Genomic DNA, 22368 nt, shown 5'->3' on the forward strand with positions numbered 1-22368 from the left:
ATAAAATAAAAGTTCAGATAAGAAAGACAATGATAACTGATCAATGATTAACCCATGAGAATAAGTTAAAAACAAATAATCATTCAATAAGTGATTACTGTATTATCAGAAGAAGTAATTAGATTACACCTAACTCTGCTCCTAATATATCTGAGTTTTTAAAAATCTGGAGATTTTACCAAATGCATTTCAGGATAAAAGTCATTGTTAAATGGTAGAGCAAGCTTACATTGAACACTCTCTTTTCCAGTTCCAAAATTAAGATGATCTTAATTTTGCTTGTGATGCTTTTGGGAAACTCAGTCCTAATCCAATCTTTAATTACTAAACTATGTTTTACTATGTTTTAAAGAGTTTACTAGCAAACCTTATATTAAGGCATTACCACATGTGCTGTTGCTGGCAGAAATCAAGAGTTGTGGCTTGTAAACGCAACAGAAGAGATAGTGACAGAATTCTGCTATTCAAATTTGTTAAAGCTACTATTACTATTCCACACTAATACAGTACAATTCATCAAAACCAAACTACATATAATGTACAGCAACAGTAGAACATGATAAACGTTGGCTTACCTTTGGCTTACAGCTTGATGCTATGAAACAGGTGAGCAGCATATAGCATGACATATAATTAACTGCATTTAAAGCGTTCGGAAAAAAAATTAATAAAAACACCCAAAACTGTATACGTTACCATAATGAAGACGAACTGTATGTTGATACGTGAAATTCTGGAGGGACGTCAGACGGCGTGGAGTGCTGACGTAATGACGCGGGCTGTTAATCTAATTATGTTCTATAACATGTAAAACGGAAACATGACAGGAGTATTCTAAAAGCGACTCATGTAAACACCTTAATCACATTATTATCTTACTCAGATTAAGGTCAATAATTAGATTACTGCTGTCCAAGTAAACATAGCTACTGATGGAACTGTGCAATAATGTGAATACTGGGCTATGAAATATTGTTTGGTGGGCAACACTTTTATGAATGTGTATATATGTCAGGTTGGCAGGTAGTTTAACTTTTTGTTTTAAGCCATTAATGCTTGCTGAGTCCAAGAAAACTATTTTCTGAAAGGAAAATAAAGTATTTCTTTTCTTTGCTTCGTTTTTTTTTTCTTTTCTTTTCTTTTCAGGTGTTTTGAATAGTCTGTTTTACATGTCCTGACTGAATGTACTGTGCAAATGATAAATAAACTTGACGTGATTTGGCCCTCATTCCTCTTATTCTAATACACTATTTTGACATACAAATAAGTATTTGCCTGTAACCACATTTTCAGCAGTGTGGTATGTGTCCATGTTTTAGGTTTATCACAGGGAAAGGCCACAACCAAATCCACAAACAAGGGATTGTCCAGATAGTATGTCTGTTAGGCTATATATGCATCACTCTGCTCACCTGTTTCATAGCATCAAGCTGTAAGCCAAAGGTAAGCCAACGTTTATCATGTTCTACTGTTGCTGTACATTATATGTAGTTTGGTTTTGATGAATTGTACTGTATTAGTGTGGAATAGTAATAGTAGCTTTAACAAATTTGAATAGCAGAATTCTGTCACTATCTCTTCTGTTGCGTTTACAAGCCACAACTCTTGATTTCTGCCAGCAACAGCACATGTGGTAATGCCTTAATATAAGGTTTGCTAGTAAACTCTTTAAAACATAGTAAAACATAGTTTAGTAATTAAAGATTGGATTAGGACTGAGTTTCCCAAAAGCATCACAAGCAAAATTAAGATCATCTTAATTTTGGAACTGGAAAAGAGAGTGTTCAATGTAAGCTTGCTCTACCATTTAACAATGACTTTTATCCTGAAATGCATTTGGTAAAATCTCCAGATTTTTAAAAACTCAGATATATTAGGAGCAGAGTTGGGTGTAATCTAATTACTTCTTCTGATAATACAGTAATCACTTATTGAATGATTATTTGTTTTTAACTCATTCTCATGGGTTAATCATTGATCAGTTATCATTGTCTTTCTTATCTGAACTTTTATTTTATAATAGTTAAATATAATTATTTATTTCTCTATTTACTTATTTGTGGGCTAGCTGTTGGGACTAACTGGCTTACTATGAGGCACTCAGACCTAGTTGGCCAAAATGTAGTAGAAATTAGCTTGTTATAGGCGCCTGGTCTGTGTGGGCTATATCAAGTGGTGGAAAGAATAATCTACAAATAAAAACATATTATGACTTTTAGGCCAGTTTGAACAGAAATATAGTAGAGTTGTTTTATTTTGGAGCCAAATAAGGCAGTGTTTAGGTGGGTGTACTAGAGAAAACTACTGATTATAGATGATTTAAAAATACTGTGACACATTTATATTGTCTTATTGAATGTGGTCTTTGTCCCACAAACTTCCTACTCACGCCCTTCAGGTAAAAAGCTCTTGCCTGTGCAACTTTTATATTGCATCCCACCTAAACACAGGCTCAAGCATACTAGTCTCAAGCAAATACCCTTCTGGCATATTTTCAAGAATATTGTGCCTCCTATTTCTATCTGTATGTATATTTAAATGTCTATTTAAAACACATTATCTGTTCAATCTGTATAATGTATTCATATTTAATTACATCTGTAGTGTATAACATGAAAGGGGAAACAGTCATATGCATCATTATACAAGTCCATTGACCTTGTCTGACAACTGAGAAACAACAGTCTATTATATGTATATTTTTCTTTGAATTTTTCTTCAAATGAGAAAGTATAGTTTAAATCTGTCAAACTAGGTATATGGGTGTGTGTTGATTTATCAAAATGCCAAAGCCCCATGTTACATTGCACTGGGAACCATCCCAAAAATATAAATGTATACTTTTTTTATTCTACAGTTTTCAGAAGGCTTAATAGCTAGTCTGCACATGTATTATAGTTATGTATAAAGGGAAGCATATAATTAGCCAATTTCTCAAATTGTTTCCAAAATCTTTTCACAGGTGACACATATAAAAATCAAGAGAAGTGATTATTTCATTTCTCAGTTATTGATGTCTAGTAATAACTGAATTGAATATCTACATCTATACTAAATAGTATGTTTCACCCAGTGTATTACAGTATTTTGACATAGTAATTAGCAGATTTTTTGCTCAGACCCTAATTTTCTGACACATTTTCAGATTATTACATTTTACTTTTGTTTTTCTAAAATTACTTTTTGATCTGAACAAACTGGTTTCTGTTTGGTAGGATGAGAACCAGAGAAGAGCAATGCTTTTAACCCCTATGTTAGCCAGGCGTTCCAATAGTAGTGAATGTGAGATTGTATCAAAGGCAGCACTAAGGTCGAGGAGGATGCAGATGGTCAGAAGGCCAGAGTCAGCAGCGCAAAGGAGGTCATTAGTATTTTTAACAAGGGCTGCTTCAGTGCTGTGTTTGAAACCAGATTGAAAGTATTGAAAGTATCCAGTATAAGGGATAGACTGTCATTATACTGTAGTGATTTACCAGGTCCAAAGTGGAGGAGGCGTGGCTAATGGAGACGGCACCCTAAGTGCTGAATTCAATATTTTAAAACAGACACAGACAGTCATCCAGTGCAGCAAATCCAGTGAAATGTTGTAAAAACGGACAAATTTACATACATCGACCGGGGAGTAGCGGCAGCAAAATGTGCCAGTGTTCACCCAATCCAATCCAATAAAATAAAAACATAAAGGTTTTGAGCAATGACACACACTCCTAATATTAATGTCAAATATTGCTTCAGTGCATTTGATTATTGTATGTTGATGTACCTTTGCTGTATAAAAAGATCATAGCTTGTTTGTTAATGCAGTTTCTTTGTTTTCATGTGTGATCCAGTGGATCTTGGCCCTAAACCTGAAGTTGAAAACAGTACTGATGACTAAGAATGTTATACTGTTCACAGACCAGACCTTTTATCAAAAGGGTTGATTAAAGGCAGTGCCAAAGACACATAAGGAAGAAACACTTAGCTAAAGAATTTTAAGAATCCCACAAAACTCATAAAAAAAGAACTGATTTGCATTTGGTGAAGCCCACAAAACTCATAAATAAACAAATTCACAGAGCGGAAAGTGCAAAATGGCTCCTAAAGTTGAAGTACTTTTGACTCATGTCTACAAGAATAAAATAAATAAATAAATAAAAGTATGCAGCAGCAAATCCAGCAGAGGGCAAAATATGGAGAGACATTATGGAGGTTAATGTGGTGTCATCAAACCAACACAATATAATTGAGTTCAAAAGAAAATGGTTTGCGTATGTGTAAAATTTACACACACTCAGGAACAGCAGTAGGGTATGGAATTTTTCCCCAAAATGTACAGGATTTACATGAATACCAATTTTCATGTGTGTAAACGCTCATACAGAAAACCTATGCATATATCCATTCGTATCTAGCTAGTTTTGAGCCCAATACTGGGTGTAACACAGAAATGTAATGTAATTTACTTTTCCTGGTAACACATTAGTTTATAACATGTTAGAACTAATGTGTTAATTACTTTAATTACTGTTATACAGCTGCTGACAATGGGAATATTGTTACAAACATTTCTTACATGTTTCGAAACTAATAGTATATTCATTATGTGGAAATAATTTATAACAAAGCTTAATATACCCACTGTTTTTACTGGATATATTCTTCAAATTACTTTGTTCATTTGTAAGTAAAAGAAACAGGTTTTAAGGGATTGTAATGTCTTTTTTCTTCTTTAAAATGTATTAAAGTGAATGAACTAGTTTTCATCATCATGTTTTTTTTATCTGGCACAGACTTGTATAGCTTCTAGAGAGTAACTTAGATGTCAAGTAATGATTAGTGTATTTACCTTAAATATAATTTCTTTGTATTTATATTTTACTTTCATTATTTTTTACTTTTAAATAAAATTACTCTATAACAATATTAGTGTAGAAGTAATTAGCAATTTGCAATGGACTAGTTTTTCAAATAATGACCCTGACACTGCTTACAATGATTAAACTAAATTGACTTCTACCTAGCAAAAATTACTCTCAAGTGTTCCTCCAGTTGAATCTGTATTTGTAACCACCATTTGTATCTGTCCAATAATACTATCTATACAGTAACATTTTCATATTAAATATGTTATTGAATCAGGTCAATCGAGTTCTTCCATCTAGGCTAGTTTTGGGAAATAGGTAGCTTAAAAGGAAGCACATTTATCTTCAAATGAGGAAGTAGCTTGAATGTCAAAAATGTTGGTAAAAACACATGTATGTGTGTGTGTTGGTTGATATTTCATTAAACTGCATTAGTCATAATGTTGTCTATAGTTTCTGTTCTCTCTCTTCTGTATTTTGTAACTACAATTACTGAACTTTTTTTAGGGGAAACCTTTGTACTCCACTGTCTTCATTTGTCATTCATGTCATGTATACACTCTCAAGAGACCTTCATATGAAGACAGTGGAGTACAATGGTTTCCCCCAAATAAATTCAGTAATAATGTAACTACAGAAACTATAATTGCTGAACTTGTTTGGGGGAAACCATTGTATTCCCCTGTATTCATATGAAGGTCTCTTGAGAGTGTATACACAATAATCCATCTAGGCTAGTTTTTCCTAGTACACTAAATGAAAATTGAAACATATTGTTGCTTTGAATTATCAATAGTATGTATCATTATACCACAAGTCCAGTGAACGTGTTTAACTACTGAAAGACAATGTTTTCTTATACGTTTCTTTTAGTTTTGCTTCAAAGAAAGAACTGTAACTTGAATGTACTTCTGCCAGTACAACCACATGTACAGGTGTGTGAGGAATTATCAACATGCCATGTGCCATGCCAAGTTGACATTGGGAACCAATCCAAAATATATATTTACTCTTTTCAGTGAAGATGTTCAGAAGGCTTAATAGTCATTAGCTAGTATTTACTTCCGAGCATAACATATTTTAATATAATAATTAGCCTGTGATTTTTCAGATTGTCAGAATTTCAACAATCAAGAGTGTCCAGGTGTCCAGATTACGTAATTGTGGTAAGTGAATTTTTCAAAAAGGTGTGTCCAGAGCTTGTTGATTTAGAAATGCATACATTAGGCTATTTATACACCTCGATTTACTGTACGAGATTCACAACATCAGGCTGAGAAAGGTAAGCAGATCATTACAGTATTACTTTATTGTACTGTGTTCTTTATGTTTGCTTTTAACATTTCAATGATAAACAATTTTATTGTTTATTATTAACCATTATCAACCATTATTTCAGTAATATATAAAAATTTTAACAAATAATGAAAAAAAAAATCACATTTGTTTGTGTCAAATAAATGAATTTCCTTGCAATCAACACATTTATTTTTTTTTTTAGTGTAGTGTCAAAGTTTTTTTTGTTCCAAAGATGTTTTAAAATGCACTTTTAATAATTTATGTTATATAGGTTAACTTATTTCAATGAATTTACAATAAAAAGGAATTAACTTTTATTCCTGTACACTGATAAAAATCACTAGATAAATTCACACTAGATAAATAGATTTTCCCTTTTGTGGAAACCTGTAAATGTTTTCAGCTGTTTTGGTCATTTAAAATATCTTAATCTAATAACTTAAAGTCAGTTAATTTCTATAAGAAAACCAGTCAGAGGCAGTAAAATGCTATGACACGAGCTGATTTTTAAGGTACCGTAAAGCATATACATATAGCATAGTTTGTTTTTTTTTGCTATATTGACAATTTCCCATAATCCCGGTCAGGTTAAAAATGGTAAGTGGCGCACGGTGGCTTAGTGGTTAGCATTTTTGCCTCACACCGCTCGGGTCCGGGGTTCAGTTCCTGCCGGGCTGTGTGTGCGGAGTTTGCATGTTCTCCCTGTGCTGTAGGGGTTTCCTCCGGGTACTCCGGTTTCCTCCCCCAGTCCAAAGACATGCATGGTAGGCTGATTGGTGTGTCTAAATTGTCCATAAAAAAAGAAAAATGGTAAGTGAAGTTACTGGCAATTACTCAAAGGGAAAACCAGTTTCTTTATCGTTTCACCACATGTTTTATAGTTTAAACATAGTTATATGCTTAAAAGCTAGCATAAAATTGCTGACTGTAGATTGTACAGCAAACAACTATAACCATATTTACTGAACTGTAATGTCATACATTGTATAAAATGAGACATAATCCAGTATATTTGCTCATTTTGTCTGACAATTTTAAAGAAAGCAACTCACAATTGAGGCAGGATACAACTAACATTTTACTTTTCTTTTTATAATATTTGTTTTTATACCCATAATGACACCTCTTTAAAAAAAAAAAAAAAAAATCTGCACTCTTCCCCTCATTTATTGTGTATTTGCTCTTAGACTTGGCATTTCTCTGAAATAAGAAATTTAGGCTTGAACAAAAAAGGGGAAGAGTTGGCAGAAGAATCAGAGGTAAGGATTTTGTAAATGTGCTGGAGTGTATATGTTGTAAGGCATGCCAAAATTTAACAGTATAATATCTATCAAGATAATCTCAGCAAGGTTGTGCAGAAGGATCCAATGCTGCTCTGAAGAATAAAGCAGTTACTGAGAATATATGAATACATGAATGAATCTAGCTATTTTGATCTTATCATATGGAGATGTTGTATAGTAGATTAAGATACATATGTGCTGAAATTTGGGCATAGATTTTTGTGAATTATATAACATATTTACCTATTTACCTAACATATTTAATTTTGTTCCCTTATCTGTTCAAATGAAACAAGGCTTCAGGTTCGGGTCAAAATATGGCTACAGAAGGGTACAAGGTGAGAAGATTTGTAGACATGTATTTTTATTACATTCTGTATTATTAGCAATGTGATGGTTAAGTGATTTCTTATGAAGAAGTAGGATGTAGAGGCTGGGTGGCTAGACTAGAAAATAATAATAATAAATATTCATTGAGATTTTTCAAGGAATGAAAAATGTATGTTATCATCACAACATTATGATCATTATGAACCCAACATAATCTGTTGGGTTTTCTAACTGAGAGGGTCCATTGTTTTGTGGTTCTATTTTGTGGGTCATATATGCTGCTTTTGCATTGAGGTTCTACATTCATACACAGAGGTGAAATAAATGTCTTAATCATTCAGGATATATTTTTTTTTTTTGGCATTCCAACTCCCTTCAGTCTCCTCTTCAGTAAGTGAAATGCTGATCAATTGGATTAAGGTCTGGTGATTGACTTGGCCAGTCTAAAACCTTCCACTCTCCAACCCTGATAAAGTCCTTTGTTGTGTTGACAGTGTGTTTTCTGTCATTTGCTGGCTGTATGATGAATCTCCTCCCGATTATACTGGGTGCATTTCTCCGTTAATTGAAAGACAGATTGTTTCTGTAGACTTCTGAATTCCACCATGTTTCAGATGAGCTTGTAAGTTTGGGCTTTTCCATCACTTTAGTTGAAATTAATCTTGGTTCCAGAACTTTTGTGGCTCATCTCTGTATTTCTTTGTAAATTCCAATCTGGCTTTTTGATTCTTACTGTTGATGAGTGGGTTGCATCTTGTGGTATGGACTCCATATTTCTGCACATGAAATCTTCTTCAAATTGTGGATTGAGATACCTTCACCCCTGGGCTGTGAAGGTTGTTGGTGATGTTACTAGTAACTATTGTTTTGAATTTTTCCTCCTAGCTCTCACCATTTTTCTGAAATCAACTACTGTTGTTTTCCTTGGCCAACCTGTTCAATGTCTGGTTGTTATTACTGAACACTACTGGTTTCTTTCTTTTTCAGGACATTCCAAATTGTTGTATTGGCTATGCCCAATGCCTTTGCAATGGCTCGAATAGATTCCCTCTTTTCTCAGCTTCAAAATGGCTTTCTTTTCTTCCATAGACAGCTCTCTGATCTTCAAGTTGGTTTATCCATTTTACCAAGAAATGCAGTCTTCACCGGTGAAACATGGGGCTCAAACCAAGAGTAGACCTTCAGAGCTATTAATTCTTTAAATAATCAATTTAACAAATCACACCTGGGCAGCAAGAAACACCTATCAGTCACATGCTCCAATATTTTTGATCACTGGAATAAAATGGGTGGGTTCAAACAAAAGGTGCCAAGTTGTTTAACAAATCTAAATGTAAATATAAGGAAATTAAAGTAAAAATTGATCTGTTGTCTCCTTCATCTTTTGAGCTCAAACCTAAATGTCTCCAATGTATAGTGAAAACAATAGAATTTGTCTTGCCATTCCTATAGTCTGGAGGGGAATGTAAATGTCAATGTTCCTTGTCATTCACCAGTTTAGCTAGAAGATTCTAAGGAATGCTATATGATGGCAGTATTTATGGCAAAATATTATCATACTTCACTCTATGACCTTGTTGGAAAGACATAACAGTGACGGACATAACAATAACGGCATCTATATTTGCATTGCTAGTTCTTATGAATTAATTGAGAATTGTTTTAATTGCAGATCTTCAATGACTCTGTTCATGGCCATATAAAGATGCATCCGCTGCTGGTGGACATCATTGACACACCAGAGTTTCAACGCCTGAGGAACATCAAGCAGATGGGAGGAATCTATCGTGTCTTTCCAGGAGCTTCTCACAACCGCTTTGAGCACTCCCTCGGGTAAAAATGTCAACACATTCATGTGAACAACAAACTATGTTAGGTGGAGGTTAGTGGCAGCTAATGTGGGGAACAAATAATACAAATTTTAATGATAAAATACTTGAAGACATTTTGATACAGTATACAAAAACAGCAAAACAGTGACAATTATGGGACTAGGTTACTGTAACAATAGAGATGCAGATGGCAGGTTATATTTAGTAGATGCCCTTATCCAGAGCAACTTACAATTATATCATTTATACAACTGAGCAGTTGAGGGTCTTAATCAAGGGCCCAGCAGTGGCAGCTTGGTGGTACTCAGGATAGAACTCACAACCTTCCAAACAGTAGTCCAACATCTTAACAACTGAGCTACATCTATGCCAAATTCCCGTAAAGCCGATATAGCGGCTTTACAGTGTAAATGTTATCCCCGTAAGGCTGGTATACCGGCACTACTCTGCTATGATTCCTTACTTATTTAATTATTATTTTTTGACCCGGAAGGTTGATGACGTCATGACATCATGACGTCACGACATGATTACGACATTACGCTGTCATTACAGCGAAGATGATCCAAGCGTGAATGTTGGTGTAATAGTAGAAGTGAAATAAAAATGCCAAAGCGAAAAGCTAATCGTGTTCCAGCTAAAGTTACACATACAGTGAACACAGGTACATCTAAAACAGTGGGAAAAAAAGAAAACATACACAGTTATACAGGCGAGAGCGAGGATTCTAGATAGTGACAGCAGTGAAAGTTCAGGCGATGTTGAAACCAAAACCGAAACTGATAGTGACGCAAACTCATGATTCAGACCCTGATCTTTCTTCATCTTCAGCATCAACCAGTGCGACTGACACTGCAGAGGTCTGGAATCATAACGTGACAATCTCTGTGCATTCGTGAAAACACTACCTGCTGGTCTGATTATCACCAGAAAGTTGACTTTTGGCGCTAAAATGCATTTATTCAAAGGCATTGACCACGCTGATGCTCGTATGGTACTTCTAAATGAGTATAAGGATTTTAGCGAGCATTTTTTATCATTTCTCTACTTAAGAATTGTGCTCTAAGTGGAGTAAAAACACTGAACTGCTTCATTTTCAAAGTAATATTACACAAATACATTATTATAAGTTGTTTCAAGGCCTAAAAATGTTAAAATTAAAATCTTGATTTTGGGGCCAATTTTTTTCCTGGGAACTCGGGGTTGGCGTGCTGTTTCCATGGGGAATATAGGGTTGTGGGACATAATACTGTGGGAACTAAGGTGTAAGAGGGTTATGTCTGGCCTAGTGTTCATGTGTTTTAAATGCTTTCATGACAGGAAGTAAATATAACAACTGAAGAAGAGTTCTTAAAACTCAGGAAGGATACCCTCTGGTGGCATGGTGGTGAAATTACCCAAAAAGACATGACAGAAACACACACACACCCACAAAAACTGAACCACCATTCAAATGGGTGCCTCCAAGTTCTTGGTGGAAATCAGTGACTGAGATCATCAATGCCGTTTGCTGGGATCCAAGATCTTTTTTTTTCTGGAACAAATCCCTCCCAGTTCACCAAGTTTAACATGATGTTGTAAGACTTTTAGAGGAGTGTGTTAAGGAGTTCTAGGAAAATTCTGCCTATGGTAGGTAATGGGTCCATTATTGTTGTCTAAATAGGATCTCAGAAACCTACGGATCTCCTCATTCAATCGCTTCACCAGGCCACTGGATTGTGGGTCGTAACACTGATGTTAAGATGTGAGCAAAAAGTTTGCCAAACTGTGGACATGAACTGGAGTCTTGGTTTGAAACAATTTCTACAGGGAGGTTGAATTGCCTGAATAGCCATCATGAATCGTGAACATGATCTTGACTATCGCCATGTTCATGGGAAGTTTGTGGGGTTGTACTAGATGACATGCTTTAGAGAAACAATCGAGAAGGGTTAGAAATTTGGTATTTCATTGTGATTCGGGGAGGTCAGTGATGAACTTATGAACTCCTACATAAGTAGGACCATGGTGTATGTGGGAAGGATTAAGGTTCAAGAAGGTCTGTTGGTAGCTGATGTGGAGTGCGAGACTGAGCACAGACAGTAAAGGCTTTAACAAATGTCTCAACATAAGAAAATATAGATTGTCACTTCTCAACTAACATTTGGGCCAATAAATGCCTGAATGACCAGTGCTGAGGGACGTGTGCACCCAATGGATCACCAACTCATGCATATTCTGTGAGACATCACTTTTTCCAGCAGGGCACTTGCAAGGAAATGGATCATGTGGTAGGGATCACTGGATGTCTTCCATGATGTTCAAATTAATGTGTTCTTAAAACAGGACTTGGGGAGGATAGTGTCAAAGAGAGTTTCGGTAGGTGTGGCTTCATGTAACCGTCATCATGCCTTGGTATTCTTTGACACAGGTCTGTAAGTTATAATGAAATTAAAGCAATTGAAAAAGAGGGCTGGTCTGGCTTGATGTAGATTCACTCATTTAACAGACATTACATATACAAGATTTTGCTGATCAGTGAGGATGCAGAAGGGATGTTCAGATCCCTAGAGCCAATATCATCATTCCTCTTTCCTCATTCCTCCTGACTTTTTAGAAGAAGGCACACAGGTTTGGAGGATTACCATGATGTAGAGATAGTACAGCTCCTAAGCTATTTTCAGAGGCTTCTATCTCGATCGCCAATGGGAGAGAAGGATCAGGATGATGTAGAATGGATGCATTTGTAAATCTTTCTGTGAGTGTTTGGAAAGCTTGAGTGGACTCTCAAGATTTTAATACCTTGAGAAGAGATTTCAGTAAATAATCAGCAATGCTTTCCAGTGTAGCGTCCATGTGGATATCTATTGAAAAAAAAAGTTCTTAAAAACTCAGGGAAGGGTGCCCTCTGGTGTCATGGCAGTGAAATGTCCTGATATGACAGGATTGTTACAAACCATAACTATGCAACATTATAGTAACAAAATATAAGTAGAAAGAAAGAAAGATAAAAAAGAAAGACAGAATTAACAGTCAGTTCACAGTTGCTATGCAGTTTTAGACGGTGTTTATTTATTTATTTATTTATTTATTTATTTATTTATTTATTTTACATTAACTGTTGTTGGGAGCCAACAACTAATTATTTAACTAACAATTAATTATGAATGAATATTGTAGTGTAAATACATAATTATGTAATGTCTTGCAATAATGATACCAAGGGTAATAATACTACGTCTTGTTTCTTTTAACAGTGTGGGTCATCTGGCAGGGGAACTCGTACGAAGTCTGAAAGCTCAACAACCAGAAATAACTAGTATTGATATGTTCTGTGTTCAGATTGCAGGGTTGTGTCATGACCTGGGTGAGTTATTCATAATGCGTTAGACTATAACAATTAGATTAACAGAAACCAAATTTAAATCCAGATGCAACCAGAATCTGTTTGTGTGACTTACTAACACAAGATATTAACATATATTATAATATTATCATGACATATTTAATAAAATAAAATATCCCACAGCTTAGATAAACGATGTAGTGGCATGACTTCACAATTATACTGAGGATTTCATCTGTTTATATACTGTGTCACGTTTCAAGGTAGGGTTCGGAAGCAATCGCAGATATAGAACGTTTTATTAAACAAATAAACAACAAAACAAAGACACTAAGACAACTTGGCAAAATACTGTGGCAAGAAAAAAAACATGGAACACAGTAGTCTAGGACAAACGAAAGACAGAGAAGCAGTGCAAACAGTGACTATATATATATGAGTGATTATAACGTGATTCAGGTGCAGGTGGTCATGTGACATATTGTAGTCCAGTGCAGTGGCTGATGGGAACTGAAGTCCAGAGTTACCTCCTTGATATATGACACACTGTATGGTGTAAGCAGGAAGTGTAACTGATACTGTTTACCGCATTACAATAGTGTCCTTTTCTCAACAGTGCATGCATAGGCCTTGATTTTTGCAAATTAATTTTTCTTTAGTAAAAGAAAAACATATTAGTAGAATTTGGAGGCTTTTAAAAACAAATACCTGCATGCTCCACCTCCATAACTTTACAACTATTGTCACGTAATGGAGTTGAGAACGGATGCAAATGCAGATAGCTTTATTATGGGAGAGACAGGAAGACAAATCCAAATCGTGAAACATAGACGTGGTCATAAACATATTTGTGGGGGACACTCCATGGCAAACCCATTTGAATTCTTCAAGAGTTATGTTGTAGCTGTTGGACATGAGCTCTGAAACGATGAAATTGGGAATTAGAAACTAGAAGAGTTAAAACCAGGGTGTACAATGTGACACATGAAATAAAGCTTGGACTTAACTAAACAAAGGGACTAACACAGAACTAGTGAATGCTATCAGAAAAAAAGCATTAATAGGATGAGGTGGAGACAGGGCTAGACTAAAACAGAACTCAAAGAGAAACACAAGTGTAACTACAATGCATTTGTCACCATGGGAACAACAATGCGATGGTGGAAACTGTAACATAAATATTGTCCATTTCACTGTTTTGTAATAGGCATTATATATAACTGATGTAATTGTGAAAATTAATCTGTAAAGTTTGTTTTTCAAATGAAGGTCATGGCCCGTTCTCACATTTATTTGAAGAATTTGTGAAGGAGCTAGCAGAGAGAATGGTAACTGAACAATTTGTGTAACTTTAAATTTACCACCAGGTTAAATTTGATTATTTCATTTAAATAGCTAAAATAAGGTTTAATATAGAGTTATTTCTTTTATTTTTGCTGTTTTTGTTCTCTTCCCAAGAAGGTTTCAGAAACAAGAGAAAGAGAAACTAAAAAAGCTTTAAAAAACTGGAAGGTGAGGATTTTGTGCTTGTAATCAAAACAAATATTTTATTTATTTTCAGTCTCGGAGTTCAGCTTGTTCATTTGAAGAGATCTGATGTAAATGGTACATTATCATTAAACAGTAGTTAAATAATACATATTGATTGATATTGCTATATTGATATTGATAGTGATATAGTAATTTATATTGCTCTTTTAATTTTTTTAATATTATTTTTATTGTATAGCATGAAGAACAATCAGGCAAAATGTTTGACCAGCTGATGGAAAATGGCATTAAGGAGAAGATGAAGAATGGACATTATAAAGATGAACATAATGAAGGCTTAGAATTTCAAGACAAAGACTTCGAGTTCATCCATGAGCTTATTGAAGGAACACGACCTTCTACTGACGTAATAATAACAAAAATACATATATAAAAAATACATATATACTGTACATACATGCATACATATATACATACAAGGCTCAGACTTAAAGTAACTAGTAACACGATAAGATAATATTTCGCCAGTAAACAATGGCACACAGAGAAAATAAAAGGCAGACTAATCAAGTTCTTTGGTTGTAGCTCTGGGAGAAGGCTTAAAGGTCTTCAAGTAGAACTATGTTAATGAAGCTAAATACCCCTAATTATCTAACGATCACCTAATGAAGAACCATTTTTCTAGGAGTGTATGTGGGTCAAAAAGGCTATAGGTATAAGGTTCAAATAAGACACTCTCACAGTCAATTTCTGTTTGTTGTTGATGTTGTTTTTTATTATTATTATCTGTGTATGGTTTGCCTCATGCAGTCACTCAACAGAGAAAGATATGAGAGAAAGTCCTACTTGTATGAGATTGTGGCCAATAAAGAGACAGGTATTGATGTTGACAAAATGGATTATTTCAGTAGGTGAGTTTGGCTTGTGCATATTTTTTGTGTGAAATGCATGTTTGGTTTTAATTAATGAAATTCAATGTTACTTTTTCACAAAAGATGTGATACTGTATACGCTATGTATCTATATTTCCTTTCAAAGAGATTGTCACCATGTGGGGATGAAAAGCAACTTCTCACATGAGCGCTATGTGATGTTCGCACGAGTTTGCACCAATAAGAAAAATGAAAAGCACATCTGCACAAGAGATAAGGTAAGCTATTTTTGGTACGGCTGTAGGAGTCGTTTTATGCACAAATACATTTGATATTAAAACATAATTAATTTTTTCCTCTTTTCATTCTTTAAGGAAGCGATAAACATGTACGAACTCTTCCATAATCGATACCTGCTTCACTACAACGTCTGCCAGCACAGGGTTAAGGTGGCAATAGAAACAATGTGAGTTAACTTGGAAAATAAACTCACATTGACTTTTCATGTGAGATTTAGGCAAATGTCAGTTATAGAATTTTAGATTGTTGCCAGTGATAGCAGTAATTATCATTTTATTTTATCAAGTTACACACACCTGTTTTGATCATGTTTTTCCCCTCATATTTTTAGGATTGTTGATGCGCTTTTGGAAGCTGAAGGTCACTTTAAGCTGGGTGACAAGACAATCTCTGAGGCAGTTATGGACCCTAAAACATACCTGAAACTCACAGGTTTACACTCCATTTCTCTGAAATAATAAATTACCAGTTAGATATTAATATCTTATATCTTATATCTACTGGAATTCGTCTTGTATAGTTTTCTCTCTTTTTTCAGATGACATTCTTCAGGAAATCATGCGGTCAACAGACAACAGTCTCAAAACAGCAAGGAAAATCATTAGGAGAATTGACAAACGCAAGATTTACAAGTTTGTCGGTGGCAAAATATTCCAGAAAAAGGATGTGGAACATTTGGACAGTGCTGAAAAGTGGAAAGTTAGTCACACACATTTTTTCCAACATTCATTATAATAGATTCCTCCTTCAACCCCCACACCAGATTCTTTTGAGATGCTACTGTAAGTAATGATTTAAAGATACAGTGGGGGAAAGAACACGTGAACATTTTTTTTTTCAGTAAATATATTTCCAATGAGGCTATTCACATGAAATTTTAACCAGACTTTGGTATTAACTCAAGAAATCCACACATATAAAGAAATAAAAATATTAAAGTCCATAAATGAAGGTATGTGTAATAAAGAGGAATGACACAGGAGAAAAGTATTGGACACACTAACTGAAATTTATTAAATACTTAGTGGAGAAGCCTTTGTTTGTAACGACAGCTTCAAGACTCTTCCTGTATGAAGAAATCAATGGGTCGCAGTATTCAGGTGTGATTTTGGCCTGTTCTTCTAAACATATTGTCTTTAAATCTTGTTCATTTGGATTCGAGTCAGGTGATTGACTGGGATATTCTAACACTCTAATCTCCCGGTAAAAGGCTCCATTTATCATTCCTTCAATTATATGAAGTCTGCCATAACCATACGATGAAAAACAGCTTCACACCATGATGCTTCCACCTCCAAACTTCACTGTTGGTGTAGTGTTTTTAGAGTGATGTGCAGTGCCATTTCTTCTCCAAACATGGTGTGTAGTATGACAGCCAAAAAGTTTCTCGTCTGACCAGACTGCACTGCATTGCCTATTGTTTTCTCTGTGACGATGGCACCTGCTGCCTCCAAGTGTTTCTGGAGCTCTTTCCGAGTGGTCCTTGGCTCTTGGGCGACTCTTCTGACTATTTTTCTGACTCCCTGGTTAGAAATCTTGCGAGGAGCTCCTGTGTGTGGCCAGTTGATGACGGAGTGATGTTGCTTCCACTTGTGGATAATGACCCCGATGGTGCTTACTGGAGGATTCAGAAGTTTTGAAATACATCTGTATCCGATTCCATTCGCAACAATACGGTTGTGAAGGTCTTGGGAGAGCAAAAAAAAAAGTTCTTAAAAACTCAGGGAAGGGTGGCCTCTGGTGGCATGGAAGTGAAATGTCCTGATATGACAGGATTGTTACAGGTTTGCTGTGACATAACAATTGGAAACAAAAAAATGTTGACGTGTTCAATACTTATTTGCCCCACTGTACTTGCTCATTACTTTAAAAATACATCAATTTCAGAAACTTTATTATGAGGATTAGATAATTTTGAAGATAAATTGTGTTAAATGGATATCCAGAGATATGAAGGTATTAAAGAAGAAATAGCATGTCGCGGCTACTTGTGAATTCAGACATCAGCCTTATCTGGTCTTATACTCAGATTTTGTAGTATTTGCAGAATGGTGTGTGTGTGTGTGCGTGTGTGTGTGTGTGTGTGTGTGTGTGTGTGTGTGTGTGTTACTAGGCAGTGGTAAAGAAGTGGCTGGAGCTTATTCAAAAAGGCTCAACAAGACCTGTAAGTGGGATTTTGTGTTTTATGTTGTTGTTGGTCATCAGCTTAAAAATCTAGAGCCATTTTAGATTCCCAAATTTTTGTGTATTACTGATTTTTATCCAGGAAGAGAGTACATTAGACAGTTACTGAGTTAGCCATAGTTGTTAGGTTTTGAGTTTTTTTGTTTTGTTTTGTTTTGTTTAATTTTTCAGCACAAATGCAAAAACATTGTGGGGTCCATAGAGGTGCTGAGTTTTCTCACTGTGTGTGTGTGTGTGTGTGTGTGTGTGTGTGTGTGTGTGTAAGTGTAAGTGCAAGTGCAAGAAATGGCAGGAGTGGATCGAGAAGAAAAAAATCAGTGAAACCAAATTTTTTGTCAAAGTAAGTGACAAAAATAATATAACACACCTATAATGTGCAGTGTCTTAAAGTTTGAGGGCTTTGGACTGTTTTAAAAATCCTATTTTAGTCACATGTCCCTTATTTAAGTTATTTAATCCCAAGAGGTTATTTGGAATACAGCCTGCCATATCTTCAGGTATAAGGGTTCTAAAGCCACTAAGAGTTTTACAAAACAATAAAGAGTCTTAAAATCCCCTTTTTCCTAACATTTATATATTAGGGTGCAGTATGTACAGTCCACTAATCATAACACTAATAACATACAGTGGAGTCAGAAAGTTACACTGCACACTTTTGTGTTGTGGATGTGCCATTTTACCCACCTAAAGTGACAAAATCTCTTATTCACAAAAGTATTCAGACCCTTTTAAATGTCTTTAAGTGGCCCAGCTAAAGCCCAGACTTAAACCCCATCAAACATCTGTGGTGAGACCTGATGATTTCAGTTCACAAATACTCTCTATCCAATCTGACAGAGCTTGAGAGGCTCTGCCATGAAGAATGGGATAAACTGCCCAAATTCAAAGCTTATAGAAACATATACAAGGAGATTTGTAGATGTAATTGCTGTCAAAGGGGCTTCTACAAAGTATTGAATATAGGGTCTGAATACATAGCCAGTGCTAAGGGAAGAATTCATTATTTTTCGAAGAGGTTTGATTGCTTCTGGCAGTATCTGTTTGAGGAAACGTGTAGGTAAGGGATCTAGTATAAAAGTTGATGATTTTGATCATTTGATTATCGAAATTAGTCAAATTAGTTTGGTCTCTCAAAGGGGAGTAAAACATTCTAATCGCTGGTCTGATATGGTTATATTGTTATCTACATGGTTAATCAGATTGTCTAGCTTCCTAACTGTCTACCCTAACAATCCTGCCTCAAATCTACTCCAATTATCTATAAAGCCCACGTTGTTTTTGGAGCAGCACCTGGACATCCAACAGCAACCATATCCTGCTGTAAGCTACACTGCCATGTTGTATCGGGATGGGGCATATTACTGCATCGGACATCGCCTTCGCTAACCTAAACACCTAGACAATGTTACTCTTAGTAACCGCTGACTGACGAAGGTGTACATCATTAACTCCTAAGTGAAAAACTACCTTTGAAAACCTATGCTATGCATAACACTCTAGGATTACCCTGGATCCTGCACATTCTGCACTCAACCCATTGAATAAGCTGAATGTTTGCCATGTTGAATGTTAAATGTTCCTTCGATATTATGAGTGATTACGGGTAGATTGATGGTAGAACTGGTAATTATATATATATATATATATTCAAAATCAAATCCACAGCACCATAAAGTGTGCAAGTAAAGGGATCTGAATACTTTCTGAATCCACTGTATATGCATGTTACTCTTTCAGAAGACAATTAAGTAATTACGTTTGCACACCAGCTATGCAACAACTGCATGGAAGAAATATGGGCAAAACTAGCTCAAATGCCTTCAATTACTTTAGCCAAATCTTACATTTGTACTGTCGCTTAATGCTAAAACATATTTAGTAATTGTTGTTTTCATCCATTACAGCCTGTCAGATTGAATTATGGAAAGGACGACAAAGATCCAATCAAATCTCTCGAATTCTACAGGAAGAACAAGCCACACAAATCAGTGAAACTGACTGATGAGGTAGATCTGTATTATCTTTATTAATCTATCCCTTCTACACATGACTGTAGATTGTTACCTATTTCAAAACTATACACGTGACATGTTCATGCACATAGCGTCTGTGGGTTCTGATATTACGTTATGAATTTATATAATTAAAGGTCTGCAGATGGTGAGGGTGTAATTTAGCACGGGTCAGCATGGTGAGGTTGGGGTTTGGGGATGAGCCAGATGGGTAATGACTGATTGCGTACACTTGCAACAGTTGAACAAAAGTTTTGTCCAAGTCAGGGTGTAAAGTTGCTCCTAAACCAGATGTTAAGAGGAGACCAAATGTGAATGGTTTTGTAATTACATCTGGAAGCTCACTGTTCTGATGGGTTCTCATGCAACATTTTATTAACGTTTAGTACAGTAATAACATTCCTGACATTTTAGTAACAAGCCATAGCAACAAAGGAGAGTGAAGCAGCTACAATCTGCATTTGAATATGTTCAACGACAGAATAAATGATAACATAAATAGTAAAATGTGTTAAATATTTTGTGATGTACCTTTCTATGACCTTGCCTTGATATTTTCTCGTTATGTGGTCTGAAAAAAAAAAAAAAAAAAAAAACATATTTGTAGTTTATCCTCTGATCCTCTTTCATTGGCTCTGGTCAGGCTCCGAGAACTGGAGACTGGTAAGAAGTCGGGGCATGTAGGTTGGGCAGCTGCTGGAAGTGCGTTGAGAGCTGATTCAGCACATGCACTCTAACTGTAGTTGTTCTCCTATTGACTTCTCTGTTACAGATCCAGTGTCTTAATTATTTTGCATCTCTGCAGGTTTCATTCATTCTGCCCATAGTCTTTACCGAAATCAAGGTCATGCTATTCTACAACGGTAATGGAAAGCTTCCAAAAAACCCACCCATCAGAGAATTCTGGGAGTTAGTGGAGAGGGATGCTGTACAGGAAGACTCAAGTGATGAATCATGTGAGGATTCCAGTGAGGAATCGAGTGAAGATTCAAGTGATGATGAGTAGCAGGAAGAAGTCTACTCTATAATGCTGGTGAAAAAATGTGAGGTGAAAAAAGAGTTTATTTTGACTTGGCTAATGTGGAGAAAATAAACTCACTTGTGCATGGTGGTTGCAGGAATATTGATCTAAAATTCATATAGTGTGTATTTGATTTTCTGTACATGTAGGGTAGGTTTCTTTTGGGGATTTTCTGTAACTTTTGATGTAGTTGACATTGTGAATGATTTTGGTACTTCACACATTTTGGTACATGGTTTATCATAAAAGAATGATTAAGAATAACTTAGTAATGATTGTGTTAGTACATTAAGAGGGTTACAAGTCAAAGCTATAAAACTAAGCATGTTTTATTCTGTTATCTCAATTTTATAGCTATGTTTCAACTTTTATTTCATGTACTTATTTTAGGGGATTGTGGCATCTGAATTACATATTAGCATAAGTAATATAATCATGTTTCGCTTATAAGTCACATGCTATGGTTTGATCTGTTTTTTGGTTGTTGTTTTTTTTTGGGGGTGGGGCATTTTTTGTTTTAGATTTTAGCATATACAAAGTTAAACGAAATATAAAGTTTAAGACACCGGTGATTGGCTGTGTGATGAAAGAATTGTGTGATTAAAAAAATATCTTAATTTGCGTGTCTGTTGTTGTCACTTTGTAAGAAACATGCACAACGCCACACTGCTCAGAACCAGAGCACAACCAATAATTATATTAATGGCCACACATTATCAGAAGCGCTGCTCACATAAACAGATGTTTTATTTTATTTTTTTGTGTGTAATCATTGATATGCTGAAGCTGTCTTTAAGGAGTCATTTACATAACATTTATGGAAGGAGTCTCCGTTTCCAGCATCAGTGCTTTATAAAGTTGTAAATTTATGTTTTCTGACTTAAAAAGTCTTCAAGACAGAGGACAAGCTGTGGGGTTTTTTTTCTCTTTTATATTAATTTAGAGAGAGTTGCTTCACAGACATTCCACAACATTAACTATCCATGGAAAAAAAAGTATGAGCTGTGTTTCTTTAATAAATAAAACAATTCTTGGTCTTAGCAAAATGCTAACATCCATTTAGTGGCAATACTTTAATATAATTAGGTATATATATAAAGTTATATATAAAGGTATATATATAAGTGTATATAATATATAATTATAATGATAGCTGTAACATTTTTGAAGACAATTATTACCTATTTTGACTGCAGAAACTTTTCTACTGGTCTCTGCTAAGCTCTTCTACTGAATACTAAGCTCTTGTCTGCCCTCGTCATACTGTACGTGTCTTTGGTTTTTCTCTGGGGTACAGAGAGTATCCATCATGCTGTAAATGCATGTACTTAGTGAAAATGTGTTTACTTTAAACCTTAGTTTGGATGGAAGTGTTTTAGAAGTGAAAGCTGGAAGGCTGGACAGTTCTAGCTGTAATACTGATAATCCGTCTTGGCACATTTAAGTACACTCAACACATTTCAGTCAGTGATTTGGGAGCCCTAGGCAAAATATAGGAATGGGGATCTCTTTTCAGTGTTTTAACATTACAGTATCTCACAAAAGTGAGTACACCCCTCACATTTTTGTAAATAT

General features: G+C 35.3%; 1 protein-coding gene across 5 annotated transcripts; it reads left to right on the forward strand.

Moving 5' to 3' along the window:
• The first annotated feature begins 731 nt into the window (after window positions 1-731).
• LOC128599015 (deoxynucleoside triphosphate triphosphohydrolase SAMHD1-like) lies at window positions 732-21410 on the forward strand. Of its 5 annotated transcripts, none has more exons than XM_053610329.1 (18): window positions 5716-5779; window positions 5956-6010; window positions 7331-7402; window positions 7723-7764; window positions 9429-9589; window positions 12825-12934; window positions 14183-14241; window positions 14372-14425; window positions 14643-14810; window positions 15215-15315; window positions 15443-15554; window positions 15651-15742; window positions 15908-16008; window positions 16115-16275; window positions 17690-17740; window positions 18026-18100; window positions 19665-19766; window positions 20578-21410. In XM_053610329.1, exons 1-18 carry the CDS (start codon window positions 5748-5750, stop codon window positions 20776-20778), a joined length of 1749 nt encoding a protein of 582 aa, XP_053466304.1. In that variant the 5' UTR covers window positions 5716-5747; the 3' UTR covers window positions 20779-21410. The 5 variants fall into 5 exon arrangements, with proteins under 5 accessions (XP_053466308.1, XP_053466304.1, XP_053466306.1 ...); XM_053610331.1 differs by having other exon boundaries at window positions 18038-18100; XM_053610330.1 differs by having other exon boundaries at window positions 14375-14425.
• The last annotated feature ends 958 nt before the right edge of the window (window positions 21411-22368 follow it).

This window comes from Ictalurus furcatus, chromosome 22, assembly GCF_023375685.1.
Source record: "Ictalurus furcatus strain D&B chromosome 22, Billie_1.0, whole genome shotgun sequence".
In the NCBI taxonomy this organism is placed as follows: Eukaryota; Metazoa; Chordata; class Actinopteri; order Siluriformes; family Ictaluridae; genus Ictalurus; species Ictalurus furcatus.

Bases quoted from the DNA above. Each gene is read 5' to 3' on its own strand.
- LOC128599015 (XM_053610329.1), top strand. From the start codon at position 5,748: ATGTACTTCTGCCAGTACAACCACATGTACAG. The intron at 12,935-14,182 runs GTGAGTTATTCA...TTTCAAATGAAG, and splicing joins AGGGTTGTGTCATGACCTGG to GTCATGGCCCGTTCTCACAT. The intron at 15,316-15,442 runs GTGAGTTTGGCT...TTCCTTTCAAAG, and splicing joins AAAATGGATTATTTCAGTAG to AGATTGTCACCATGTGGGGA.